This window comes from Caenorhabditis briggsae (assembly GCF_000004555.2).
Source record: "Caenorhabditis briggsae complete genome, chrIII, whole genome shotgun sequence".
Classification (NCBI taxonomy): domain Eukaryota; kingdom Metazoa; phylum Nematoda; class Chromadorea; order Rhabditida; family Rhabditidae; genus Caenorhabditis; species Caenorhabditis briggsae.
In genome coordinates, this window is record NC_013490.2 from 5,990,137 (window position 1) to 6,001,907 (window position 11,771).

The 11,771-nt window shown below is 38.2% G+C and overlaps 5 protein-coding genes across 5 annotated transcripts in view; 3 read left to right on the top strand and 2 right to left on the bottom strand.

The window, feature by feature from the left end:
• Positions 1-2,904: 2,904 nt before the first annotated feature.
• Positions 2,905-3,967, bottom strand: Cbr-aakb-2 (the record flags this gene model as incomplete). The annotated part of the gene is made up of 4 exons (XM_002641314.1): positions 2,905-3,081; positions 3,135-3,234; positions 3,304-3,698; positions 3,818-3,967. 4 exons carry the CDS (start codon positions 3,965-3,967, stop codon positions 2,905-2,907), a joined length of 822 nt encoding a protein of 273 aa, XP_002641360.1.
• Positions 3,968-4,248: 281 nt separating this feature from the next.
• CBG13218 lies at positions 4,249-5,377 on the top strand (the record flags this gene model as incomplete). The annotated part of the gene is made up of 6 exons (XM_002641315.2): positions 4,249-4,307; positions 4,362-4,464; positions 4,512-4,664; positions 4,725-4,925; positions 4,970-5,198; positions 5,241-5,377. 6 exons carry the CDS (start codon positions 4,249-4,251, stop codon positions 5,375-5,377), a joined length of 882 nt encoding a protein of 293 aa, XP_002641361.2.
• A 1,157-nt stretch (positions 5,378-6,534) lies between these two features.
• Positions 6,535-6,973, top strand: CBG13219 (the record flags this gene model as incomplete). The annotated part of the gene is made up of 2 exons (XM_002641316.1): positions 6,535-6,837; positions 6,908-6,973. The coding sequence occupies 2 exons, from the start codon at positions 6,535-6,537 to the stop codon at positions 6,971-6,973; spliced, it is 369 nt and encodes a 122-aa protein (XP_002641362.1).
• Positions 6,974-7,562: 589 nt separating this feature from the next.
• Positions 7,563-9,662, bottom strand: Cbr-tba-7 (the record flags this gene model as incomplete). The annotated part of the gene is made up of 5 exons (XM_002641317.1): positions 7,563-7,692; positions 8,026-8,540; positions 8,584-8,754; positions 8,797-9,098; positions 9,446-9,662. The coding sequence occupies 5 exons, from the start codon at positions 9,660-9,662 to the stop codon at positions 7,563-7,565; spliced, it is 1,335 nt and encodes a 444-aa protein (XP_002641363.1).
• A 1,794-nt stretch (positions 9,663-11,456) lies between these two features.
• Positions 11,457-11,771, top strand: part of Cbr-srd-74 — a gene marked incomplete at both ends in the record, with an annotated part of 2,712 nt that continues 2,397 nt past the window's right edge. The window contains one exon of the mRNA XM_045243845.1: positions 11,457-11,474. Coding sequence (XP_045095095.1) covers positions 11,457-11,474 — 18 coding nt within the window. The remainder of the gene's footprint in view (positions 11,475-11,771) is intronic.

Consider the following 11,771-nt stretch of genomic DNA (forward strand, 5'->3'; position numbering starts at 1 on the left):
CAGAGAACGATCAACCTAGGAGAGCGGAATTTTTGGGAGAAGAGGGGTCAGAGATGGAGAGATGGAGAGATGGAGAGAGAGAGAGAGAGAGAGAGAGAGAGAGAGAGGGTGTGGAGCGTCCTCTTTGTGTGAGGGAGAGAGTGCGTGTCACCACACATCGTAGTCGTCGTCTCTTCAAGTTCAACGGTATCTGAATGATGCGGCGTTGGTTGCAACATTCATTGAGATGGTATAATAAAAAGCTGAATAGCGAGATAAGGAACCTTGAAACAAAGAATATGGGACCTCATAAAAATAATGGAATTCTCAGACTAAGCTACCGTGAAAGCTGTATCAGAAGGGCCTTTTTAATAGAAGGGCTCCTGCAATATGAGGACCCTCTGGAAGTGGAAGTACCTTGGAACAATAGAAAGGCCGGCCCTTCTAATACAGGTTTTACAGAATCTAATTTGATTGATATGTGGAACAGTACTAAAAACTAAGAACCTTTCGTTTGATTCTATATCTAAAGCTCATCAAATGGGTCGCAATGAGCACCTGCTCAAACGGAAAGAAGCAAAACACGTACTTTCTCCTGGATTACGAACAGCCGCTCCTGGTTCCTGGCACCCTTCTCTTTTATCAGACTGAACCCGCAGTTTTGCAAATTGCAACAGAAATTCCTCAATTGATGCCTTGGAAAATCGAGGGCGTTATTTGCACTTTTGAATCTGTAAAGGATCCAAAAAGACTGTGACTAATCACAAATAAATCGTTTTCTTCGCTACTTTTAGTCAGAGAAGATCGAAAAATCGTAGTGTCGGTAACTACAAAGGATCATAAACTATTCGTCCATCAACATTATACGGAAGGGTAAGTGGGCACTAGTGAGCGAACAGGTAAAAAGAGAAAAAGTGCAATCTAAATACGACTACTAATTTATGTTTGCGCAAGTTCTCACGCTTTCCTCTCCTAGGCAACGGCCACGAGGGCCTTGGAATTCTCTAAACGGAAATGTCCGAGAACAAAACTCCGGAAAAGGAAAAAGACTATTTTTATAGTGATGAAAACATGTAATCATCGAAAACAAAAATGTTTAATGTTACAGAAGCTAAAGCTAGAATTAACACTTTCAATTTTCAAATCCTTCCATACGACAAGGAACTGTAAAAAGTAGAGAAAATGTAACACGACGAAGCAGATAAAAATAAAAGGTAGTGAGAAGAGAAACGGAGACAGATAGGGCAATGAAGGACATTAAGACGAATTGTAATCTTCTCTTTTTTCTTCTTTTGTGAAATATGTCAGTTCAGTTAGACAACCAACTAATTTCTACTCTGACACATTCAAGAAAAAGAGGAAAAATAGTTCATTTGAAGGAAACTGTGAGAGGAACAGTGAGAGGAACATGATTTTTGAAATAGATGATTATTCCCATATCAGAAGTTATCATATTTTGGCGAATATGAAAATTGCCTATTGCGACTGTTGTGTCCAGATTCAAAAATAAATATGGTGACGTCGTTCTCTACAAAGCTATTGTTAGGTGGGGAAACATCATTCGTCTCTTATCGCTTTTATTTTTAACACCAAAATTTCTGAGAAGTTGAAAGGAAAAAAGAAAAAAAACAAAGACTAGTCTGTTGTTTGTTGGGTTGGGATGGCAAAAATCAGAGGGCGGAGGGCGAATAAAAAGCGGAAAAACAACAACAAAGTAGTTGTTTGATTGCAAAAAAGAAAGAAAAAAGCAGAAGAGGAAAGGGAAAACGTTCAGAATGAAAACAGATACAAGTAATTTGATTTTGGTCTTCGTTTGGGACATTATTCTGGCGAAAAAAAAAAGAAAATGAATTGAATCGCAAAGAAAAACGGAAGATCCCACATTCAAAAAGGCAAAGTTATAAAGTAAATTAATACATCCAGATCACTTATGAAGGCGATAATTGATTCGCAGAAATTCTCAGCTTCTTGAAAACATATGAAATATGAACCTTCATCTCATAGCCTCACCAGGATGAATATCTGACACTATTTTTAATTCAAGCCGGGGGTATACAATTTACTGCCTCGTTCTTTTGTTAGAGGGCCGAAAAGAAAGCTCCTAACAGGCCGTAAAACTGCGTGAAACTGTTGCGCAGATGGCGATAGAGAGGGAGAGAAAGTGCGGCGGGCACAGCGTGGCAGGTTCAACAAAGAGACAACATGAATGATTAGAGAGCACATGATTCGAGGAAACGACAAAACTTGATTGCTAAGAGAGTTGAAAAACCCATTTGAATTTGGCGCTCTGTCATAGCGATTTAAAAATGAAACAATGTGATCTTGATTCAAATGATCGAAGCAAGTTTCGAGAAGTGGGATCTTATGACAGTTTTAGGAATGAAGCACCAATAGATATTCAAGCTTCATGTTTTTTATAGATAAGAAAGTACCGTGCGAAACGGCTACTGTATCAAAATCAACAAAACTGGGTTATTAAAATGCCGATGAAATGTTTGTATTAAATAATAAATAGCATTACAAGGTCTAATTCGATAAGAGGATAAAACAAAAAGAAGCATTAAAAACAAAAGAAAAGTAGTGAACAAATTGGAATGACAAACTATTCACAGAACATTTTTGGAAAGGAAAGTCATTGAAAAGAGAGAAAAATAAAGCTGTAAAAAGGGGCAGGCGGATTCGACTATGTTCGACTATGGGGCAGGCGGATTCGACTAATCGGCTCGATGTTTTTACTTGGTAAAGTTCCGAGAGGACCGTATTAAGAAAAAATTACTACGTTTTGTGTTTCTTAAAATTGCTATGTGAACAGGAGAAAGAGGGAACAGAAAGTGACAGGGAAAAACGAGAAAATGGAATTATGATACAGAACAAAAAAACTGAAATTGGGGTTTTGAGAGGTGGATTTCATTATCAGCGCTTGGTTTAGACTGGTTTGTAGAGAAGAGTGGTAACGAACTTCTTGCGGTAACGTTGTGTAGACGAGAGCACCATGACACTGTCTTTGATGGAGAGAGCATACATGTGATTGAGCATCACATGATTTGGTTCCGGAAGAACATTAGGATCACACGATTCTGGAGTTTCTTTGTTGAGCAACACCTGAAGATAGATTTTATTAAATTATTTGGGACATGCATATAAAGATTTATTACCTGCATCAGCTGGGGTGGAATAACAGGAGGTCCAGCTGCACGGCGGAGCATATCCAGTGATGGAATTTCTTGAGTGAATGAACGGAGCTTTTCGAGTTCTCTGAAAAATTTTTAATCCGATTCTTCTTGAATGCTATTCAGCGAAACTCTTTTAATACTCAAAGCTTACCTATCGTTCGGAGTGTCGTGGTTTTTGGTGCTTTCCGACTCTCCACGAAGAACTTCTCCAGCAGTTGAAGACTGAAAGTCTTCATCAAGGGCTTCAAAAACTGCAAAGTCCGAGTCTTGAATGTTGATCATGTTGTTTTCATTCCCAGCAGCATCTTGTGTTTTTCCTTGATTGTCATCCACAACCCAGGAACCATCGACTTGAAATTTGTATTCGTATTGCCCTGGTTCCAAGTCGATGATAGTGGAGAAATCGTTGGTAGACTTCACCATCGGAATTCTAGTCTGCCAGTTGTCCCAGGAACCAACTATGTGAACAGTGCGTGGTTGAGCATTTTGGGTGAAGCTCCAACGGAAAACCACTGGGCATTCTCCGGATTTGTCTTCGTGACCGTCCTGAAATAATCGAAAATATAAAATTTACTAAAAGTGCCATCTACGGCTCTTGGAGTCAAGTTCCAGTTAACATTTTGTTGAAAACATCTTTACGGGAGATAACCGACAATAAAACATACATCGAACATCATAGGCGGCCCATCAGGGTTCGGAAGCACTTGTCCAGCCACTCTAGCAGTTTCACTCATCATACGATGTCTACGAAGCCCGGCTTTGTCGTTCGGACCTACATAGCGGCCCTCTGGCCCACCGGACTGATTATTGCCCATTTCACCTGAAAATATTACTATTGGACGGAGGAGTTCAATATATTAAAAAGTAAGATAAGAAATTTGAAGAAATTTTGGGAGAATCGGAGAAAATCTCGAAAAACATTGATAAAAAGAGGGGGGGGAGGCGATAAAAATAAACAAACAGCTGAAAAATGCACATGATACCATACGGCGCGGAAAAATGGGCGGAGCGAATGGGGGCGCAATGCCGCCGCACGCTTTTTTATTAGTACTTTTTCTTGCCTTCTCAACTCTAGAAATCTGTAATATTTGGAGAAATGTCAATTGAAGAGCCTCCACAAAAAATAAGAAAATTAAATTCTGCTACTGAACTGAAGTAAGTCTTTTATTCGCTGTTTTCCTCTTCCAGATGAGAAAAATCTTCTTCCAGATTAGAAGTTATTCCTATATTGGATCCAAAACTGAAATGTTCAGACATTCCAACCACCTCTTTTCAAGCTGTTCAATTAGAAAACAAACGAGTGATTGGCCAGGTATTACCTAACGATGATTTTTATGCATCTAATGATTATTTATTCAGATAATTGGTCGACTGAAAGAACTGCCTGAAGAATTTCAACATTTGAAACGAGTAGGAAAAGATGGAAGTGTTCTTATTTCTGAGAACAAAGATGATTCTGAGCAAATTGTTTTGGATCTAGGAAATCCGGAAGTTCAACTGAAGAATTTGAAGGTTGGTATTGAATACCATCGGCACTAAATAGAAGTTATACTAATCTTTCAATCTTTTCAGACAATCCTGGTCCCGGCGATAAAGCCATTGACACGACGACAGTTCGATTTTGCGAAACAAGTTTGGCCAACAGGATTTCATCCGAATCATGAGATAGAACGAATTTTAGACGGGTCATGGCTTACAGAGTCCCTGAAAGCCTATATTATCAAATGGAGTCAGTATGCTATTGATTTGAAAAATGGATGCATTTCAGTGCAGGTAAGTAAATAACAATAAGGTTCCAAAATGACTTCTCATTTCAGAACGACATTTTACTATCCTCGGGCAGTCCGTCCACCCACCCTCTCGGTCATGCAGTCATGGAAATGGTTGGGAATCTTCAGAAACGAACTGGCTCCGATTATCTGGGCACTGGAGCTGATGTCTTTCTCCTCAATGAACCATGCGCTATGTGCTCAATGGCGCTAGTTCATTTTCGAATCAAACGTCTTTTCTATGTCATATCTTCAAGGAATGGAGTTTTGAAAGATGGTAAATAGCTAGTTTTTATCACATTTTATTTTGAAAATTCAGACGGATGGCAGCTGCATTTGGAACCATCAATCAATCATCACTACGAAGTATACAAAGTGAATTTGCCAGAAAATGTAGACGTCGTTTGTGATAATGGCTCTGTTAATCCAACATGTTTCTGCACGAATTTTAAATAAATTTTTGATCATACTTCATGTAATTCCCGTTTGTCTAAATCTCCTTAGGGGAAAATTGGGTGTTAAAGACAGCCTAAAATTGCTCTGGATAGCCTGAAAATAGTCCAAAATTGCCTAAAATGGCGATTTGGGAACCTGAGAATCTAAGAATCTAAAAATCTTAAAGTCTTAAAACTTTTTGCTTTTTAATAATCTGAAAATTTCGAAAATTTCTCGGACTATTCTGTAGATGCAAGAATCGTGTCTTCAACTTCTGAATCAGTTAATTCTGCTCGATTTTGCTTGCCCAACGCTCTTCAGTACGCCCAGCCGTCCTTTTCCGGGTCCAAGTCCTCCAACTCTCGTGCCGTTCGAATTTCCAGCTTTTAACGACAATTACCGTAACCTAAATAATTTTTTATTTTCCCGATTCTTTATCTCGATATTCTTGCGTTCAGTCATTTTTTCAAAAGCAGAACATTTAATTTTTTCATCGAAATCTTGTGAAAATAATAGAGAATCGAGAAAAAAATCCGAAAATTCAATATTTTCAGGTTACTGTAGTTGTCGGCGTTTCTCTTCCACAGCTCCAATGTTTCGTACCAGCACAATATCTTAATCTCCTAGATTCTAGATAAAAAATACACCCTTGTTCCCATTTCTCTTTCACTGTCTTCTTCAAAATAGCCATCAACAGAGAAGTCAATTGGAAACTTTTCTTCCTTGTTGAACAAAACGTATCATCTCTCTATACAACTGCTACTTACTACTACACAGAGAACCGCCACAAAATCATCGTGTTTCTAGTCTTTCGACCAAAAAATAAATTTAAACCGGTCTTCTTCCATTTACCAATTCCTCTTCCAAATGGGCTCTTCAAAAACCTTTCCACCAATTGGTATCTAATTAACTGGAAGCAAAAGGTATTAGACCAGACAGGTCAACTGAGAAGAAAATGAATGAGTAGGGTTAATGTGATAAGGAAAAGAGATATGAGCACTAAAACTAGAGATACCGGTTCAGAATACTGGCGCCAGTCATCTTCTCTCCTCCCCCTTCTCCGTTTTCGCTCAATTTAAGAGGTTTCGATCTTTTGTCGCCGGAACGGTCGAAACAGAATAAAAAGAAGTCCGAGTAGCGATTCAGTACACGCATTCGGTACTACTACTCCACCCAATATGTTCAAGTCTTTCGGATTCTTCGCTCTTTGTATCGTTGGCTGTTCGGTAGCTGCTCCAATCCACGGAGACGTGGATGATGAACTTTTGGGATTAGCTTGGGAGGCAGCTGCTACCAGTGTCAATGTTGGAAACGCCGGAAAATTCTGGGTACCAATTGAAGTTCAAAGCTCAGACAAGTCTGGATCTGTGACAAATATGGTTGTCGTGTTCCAAGAGTCGTGGTGTAGTCCAGCTGAAGGAAACGATCTTGAGGATGTTTGTGAATCAATGTGTCCAGTTTATTATGGAGGAGCTAAAGCTGTGAGTATTCTACTAGTTTCTACACTAAAAGTTTATTTGGATACAGTAATCCAATATTAATATTTTTCAGACCTACCGTATCACTGCCACCGAAACCAACGGAGGAAGCGACTTCGAGTCCGTCAAGATCGAATGATAGATTTATAAAAATTGTCTGTGTATATATTCAAACAGTTGTACTTTGCATTCACTTTGTAGATTATAATAAAATGTTCATTTTTAAAATTGCAATCGCATAGATTTTATGTGATAATTTTGGAGATTTTCATGTTTAAACCTTCAAACTGGTATAATTAAAAGTTCAAAAAATCATGAAATGACCATATAACACAAAACAGAAAAGTTTGAAAGGAAGAGAGTGCAAACCCGCAAGAAAAAATTCCCGGCCAAGCCCACAAAGTTGGTTTTTCCGAGGGGTTCCGATGATCCGTCGATAGTCCGTCAACGGCCCGTCGGTTCTCCTTCGGCTGCCAACTAGCAGTCATTCGCCAGTTATTAGTAAATTTTGGAACATTAATGTCTCGACTCTAATTGTAAAAGCCATTCAGCAACATTTGAAAAATGTTTTGAAATAAGGGTTATTTTCAGTGGATCCACTTGTAGTTCTCGATTGCAAGATAATTTATCGTCATTCCATAGTGAGTGAGAATGCAAAATATATATGTAAGTTTAATCTAGAAAAAAACTTTCAACAATCAATCACTTTATTTCCTTTGAAAACAATATCAATATTCATCTTCACCATTATCCTGTTCATTGGAATCCGCCGCAACCTCTTCATAGTCCTTCTCCAGTGCAGCCAAATCTTCTCTCGCCTCCGAGAATTCTCCCTCTTCCATTCCTTCTCCTACGTACCTAAAAGTGAACTATATTAATATGGTTTCTACTGATTAAAAGCCAAATAACGAGTTTTTGCAATAACCTAGGTACCGTATTACTTCTAATAAAAGTCCACCCAAACTGTCACCTTTGAGCTCAATTATCTCGGTTCCTGTGAAAGATATCAACTGATAAATTATTTATCATTATATCACAAATATTTTATCAGTTGACAAAATCTGATATCTTTCACAGAAATCGAAATAATTGAGCTCAAAGTTGAAAGAAAGGGGGTCGTTCTATTAGAGTGTTTACGGTAGTCACAGTCAAAGTGATGGTATGCAGAATAATGTAGTTCATCAAACATACCAATGAACGAATGCTCGTTTTGCATACATCAAGTCAAACTTATAATCCAGTCTTTGCCATGCATCCGCAATTGCAGTTGTATTCGAAAGCATACAAACGGCACGTGGCACTTTAGCCATATCACCACCCGGGATTACTGTAGGTGGTTGATAGTTTAATCCAACTTTGAATCCAGTAGGACACCAATCAACAAACTGAACGGATCGCTGAGTTTTGATTGACTTAATCGCAGCGGACACATCTTTCGGAACAACGTCTCCACGGTATAAAAGACAAACAGCCATGTACTTCCCGTTCTTCGGATCACATTTGACCATTTGATTGTCGGTTTCGAAACAGCTTTTAGTTATCTCATCAACGGATAAAATCTCGTGATGAGCTGAAGAAATCAATGGATTGTAGGCAACCAATGGGAAATGAATTCGTGGATATGGAACTAAGTTCGTCTGGAATTCATTCAGGTCCACATTCAAAGCACCATCAAAGCGGAGTGAAGCTGTGATTGAGGATACAACCTATAGAATTATATTGTTTTTATGGAACTGACCACGGGCATACCTGGGAAATAATCCGGTTTAAATTAGTGTACGTTGGTCTTGGAACTCTCAAATTGCGGCGACAAATATCGTAAATCGCCTCATTGTCGACCATGAACGAGCAATCAGAATGCTCCAGAGTTGTATGTGTAGTTAGAATGGAGTTATATGGTTCAACCACAGCTGTTGAGATCTGATGGGCAAAAAATAAATTCTACTTTCTTTCAGAAAATACCTGAGGAGCTGGATAGATTGAGAACTCCAATTTACTCTTCTTCCCATACTCAGCTGACAACTTCTCCATCATCATTGAAGTAAATCCACTACCAGTTCCTCCTCCGAACGAGTGAAATACAAAGAATCCTTGCAGACCATCACAGTTATTAGCAAGTCTTCTGATTCTGTCCATCGTGGTGTCTATTATCTCTTTGCCTACTGTATAGTGTCCACGTGCGTAGTTGTTCGCTGCATCTTCCTTCCCAGTAAGCATTTGCTCCGGATGAAAGAGTTTCTTGTATGTTCCAGTGCGGATTTCATCTGATAAATAAAAAAAGAGAACCTCGGAAAGACTAATCATGCTAGCATGGATTTCTTCAGGACATGGGGTTGTGTCTTCATTGGTTGGGAATTGACATTGGCGGGTCTTAAGGCAGCTGTGCGGCAGTCAGCAACACTACCACTAGACCACGCGTGCATCACAAGAGGATGTGTCGCAAGGTGTATTTAGAGAGAAGGGAGGGCGCGCATTGAGTGGGGAGAAGTGTATGCAACTGGTGTTGTGTTTAAGATTGCTCCTTTTTATGAAAGACATTTTCAGATTTTTTATCGAAAAATAAGTATTACGAAATATTAAATACCTAGTGCAGTTTCTCAAGGAATCTTACCTACAACAGTGGGTTCCAAATCCACAAAAATCGACCGAGGGACGTGTCTACCGTATCCGGTATCCGAGAAAAATGTAGTGAGAGACCCAGAATTTCCGTCTGGATCTAAAAATGTTCCGTCTGGAAGAATACCATGTTCCAAACAGTACAATTCCCAACAAGCGTTTCCAATTTGAATCCCCGCCTGACCAACATGAATCGAGATGACTTCTCTCATTCTGAATAGATGAACGTTAACGATTGTTGAGAGAGAATTCTTCAAAGTTATAAAAGTTTTGGAGAAAAAAGGTCTGGTGAGAAGCCGAAAAAGAGTGATGTTTTAGAATATAAGAATTGATAAGAAGAAGAGAAAAAGAGCAAACAAATATATAAAAATGGTGAGGCGGTCTGGTTGAAAACTTGTGAAATGGTGATAAAAACTAGAGAACTCTGGGAATGAGTGGCCTAGTGGATTGGGCAGTCAAAAGTCACTTGGATTATTCATAACATTTTATGCAGATACATATGAAGTTACTCAATTAGTATTAAATCGAATTTCAAACAGTTCAAACTAACAAGTCTTTCTCGCTTCACAGGAAACTCGGAATCCGGAATCCGGAATATATAGGTTTTCTCGGAATTCGGAGAAAAGTACATTTCACAGAATCCGGAATGAGAAAAGCACGGCATCCCTCTGAAGAAAAGGACTACTGTTGATTGAAAAATACTCAAAAATGAAAAGGGTTACTGTAACGAAAAATGTTCGAAGATGAACTGTAGGGGGAAATACCCCACAATGAAAATAATCATTGTAGTTTTAAAAATATTGGAAAATAAAAGGGATTACTGTAGGGAAGAAGTTGAGTTTCTGAAAATCGGAATGTCTCGAAAATGCGAACTTCAAATTATTTTCAATTTTCACTGTAATCGAAACTTTTACACATCAAATCCTCGAAGTTGATGAAAGGAGTGTAGGCACCTCTTCCGGAAGTCTAGGAATCTGGATTACGGTCAACGGTAATTGAACTTTTAAATTTTCGTTGTTTTGATCTGGTTCATCTGTTCTCACAATCAGAAAACGCGTTTGATCATAAGAGTACGTTGCATGGGTGAGATTTCATTTCCGTTTCAATACATCCAACTCCTCTGCTTCTAATTAATATACGAAAAATCATATACACTTTTTCAATTAGAATTTTTCCTTTTTTCTCCAAATTTAGAAGTGTGTCTCTGATCCCAGTTCAATGAGCTCACAGTAGTTCAGAGCTCATAAAATGCTGAATTAGTTTTGATGAACTCTTATTTGTTCTTTTGATCTGATTTATGATTTGAAATATTTGAATTTCCAGTGAAGCATATTAGTTTTTTTGGTGCTTGCATGGATATACCAATGCTCGTAAACTACTATTATATAGGGTTTGTCATTGTTTCATTACCATTAAATCTCCTTTTAATTTTTCTCATCTGGAAAAAATCTCCGGCGTCTTTTAGCACGTACAAGTGAGTCTATTTTGTTTGCAGTATTACCGTAAAACCTGTAATAGAACGGTCCAATAGTTTTCAAAGTTAAGCCAGTTTTTCGCGGTTCATGTTAAAGATACAAAAAAATTGTCAATTGATAAATTGTTTAACATAATATAACAAGTAGTGAATTTCGAAAGTTTTAATTTTCACATCAAAGTACTGAAATTTCAAAAATGTTTGTGAGCCACGTGAATCTTATGAATCTCCCAAAAGATGGGCCGTTAAGTTTTTGGGAGCAACGTGTTTTTTCAACAAATATAACAGAAATATTAACACTTCCTGAATATTTTTCCCAAAATTAAAACTTTTGAAAATCACTACTTGTTATATCATCAATTTTTTATTAGTTGAAAAATTTTTGAGATCATTCACAGGAAACGATATAATCGAGCTCAAAGTTGAGACCTTGGCCCCTGGACGTTTCAGAACCCGACGTTTCGGAACCACGACGTTTCAGAACCCGACAGTTCAGAACCCGACAGTTCAGAACCCGACGTTTCAGAACATGATGTTTCAGAACTTTTCTGCATTTTTGTATAGTGGTGTTTGCGCACCAAATGAGCATTGCTGACTTCAATTTTGTCTTTTTCTGTTTTTTATTCATTCTCATCTACCGTACTCCAAATAAGGATAGGTTCACACTGGGTACCTCTCAAAAAATCGAAAAAATTGAACTTTCCAAGAACGATGTCTAAAACTACGCAATAATTTTTCCGGCGAATAGAAGTCTTATTTTGAATGGTTTTATTAATGACATCGTTTTTTAAAAGTTCAACTTTTTCGTTTTTTTGAGAGATTCCCAGTGTGAACCTATCATTATTTG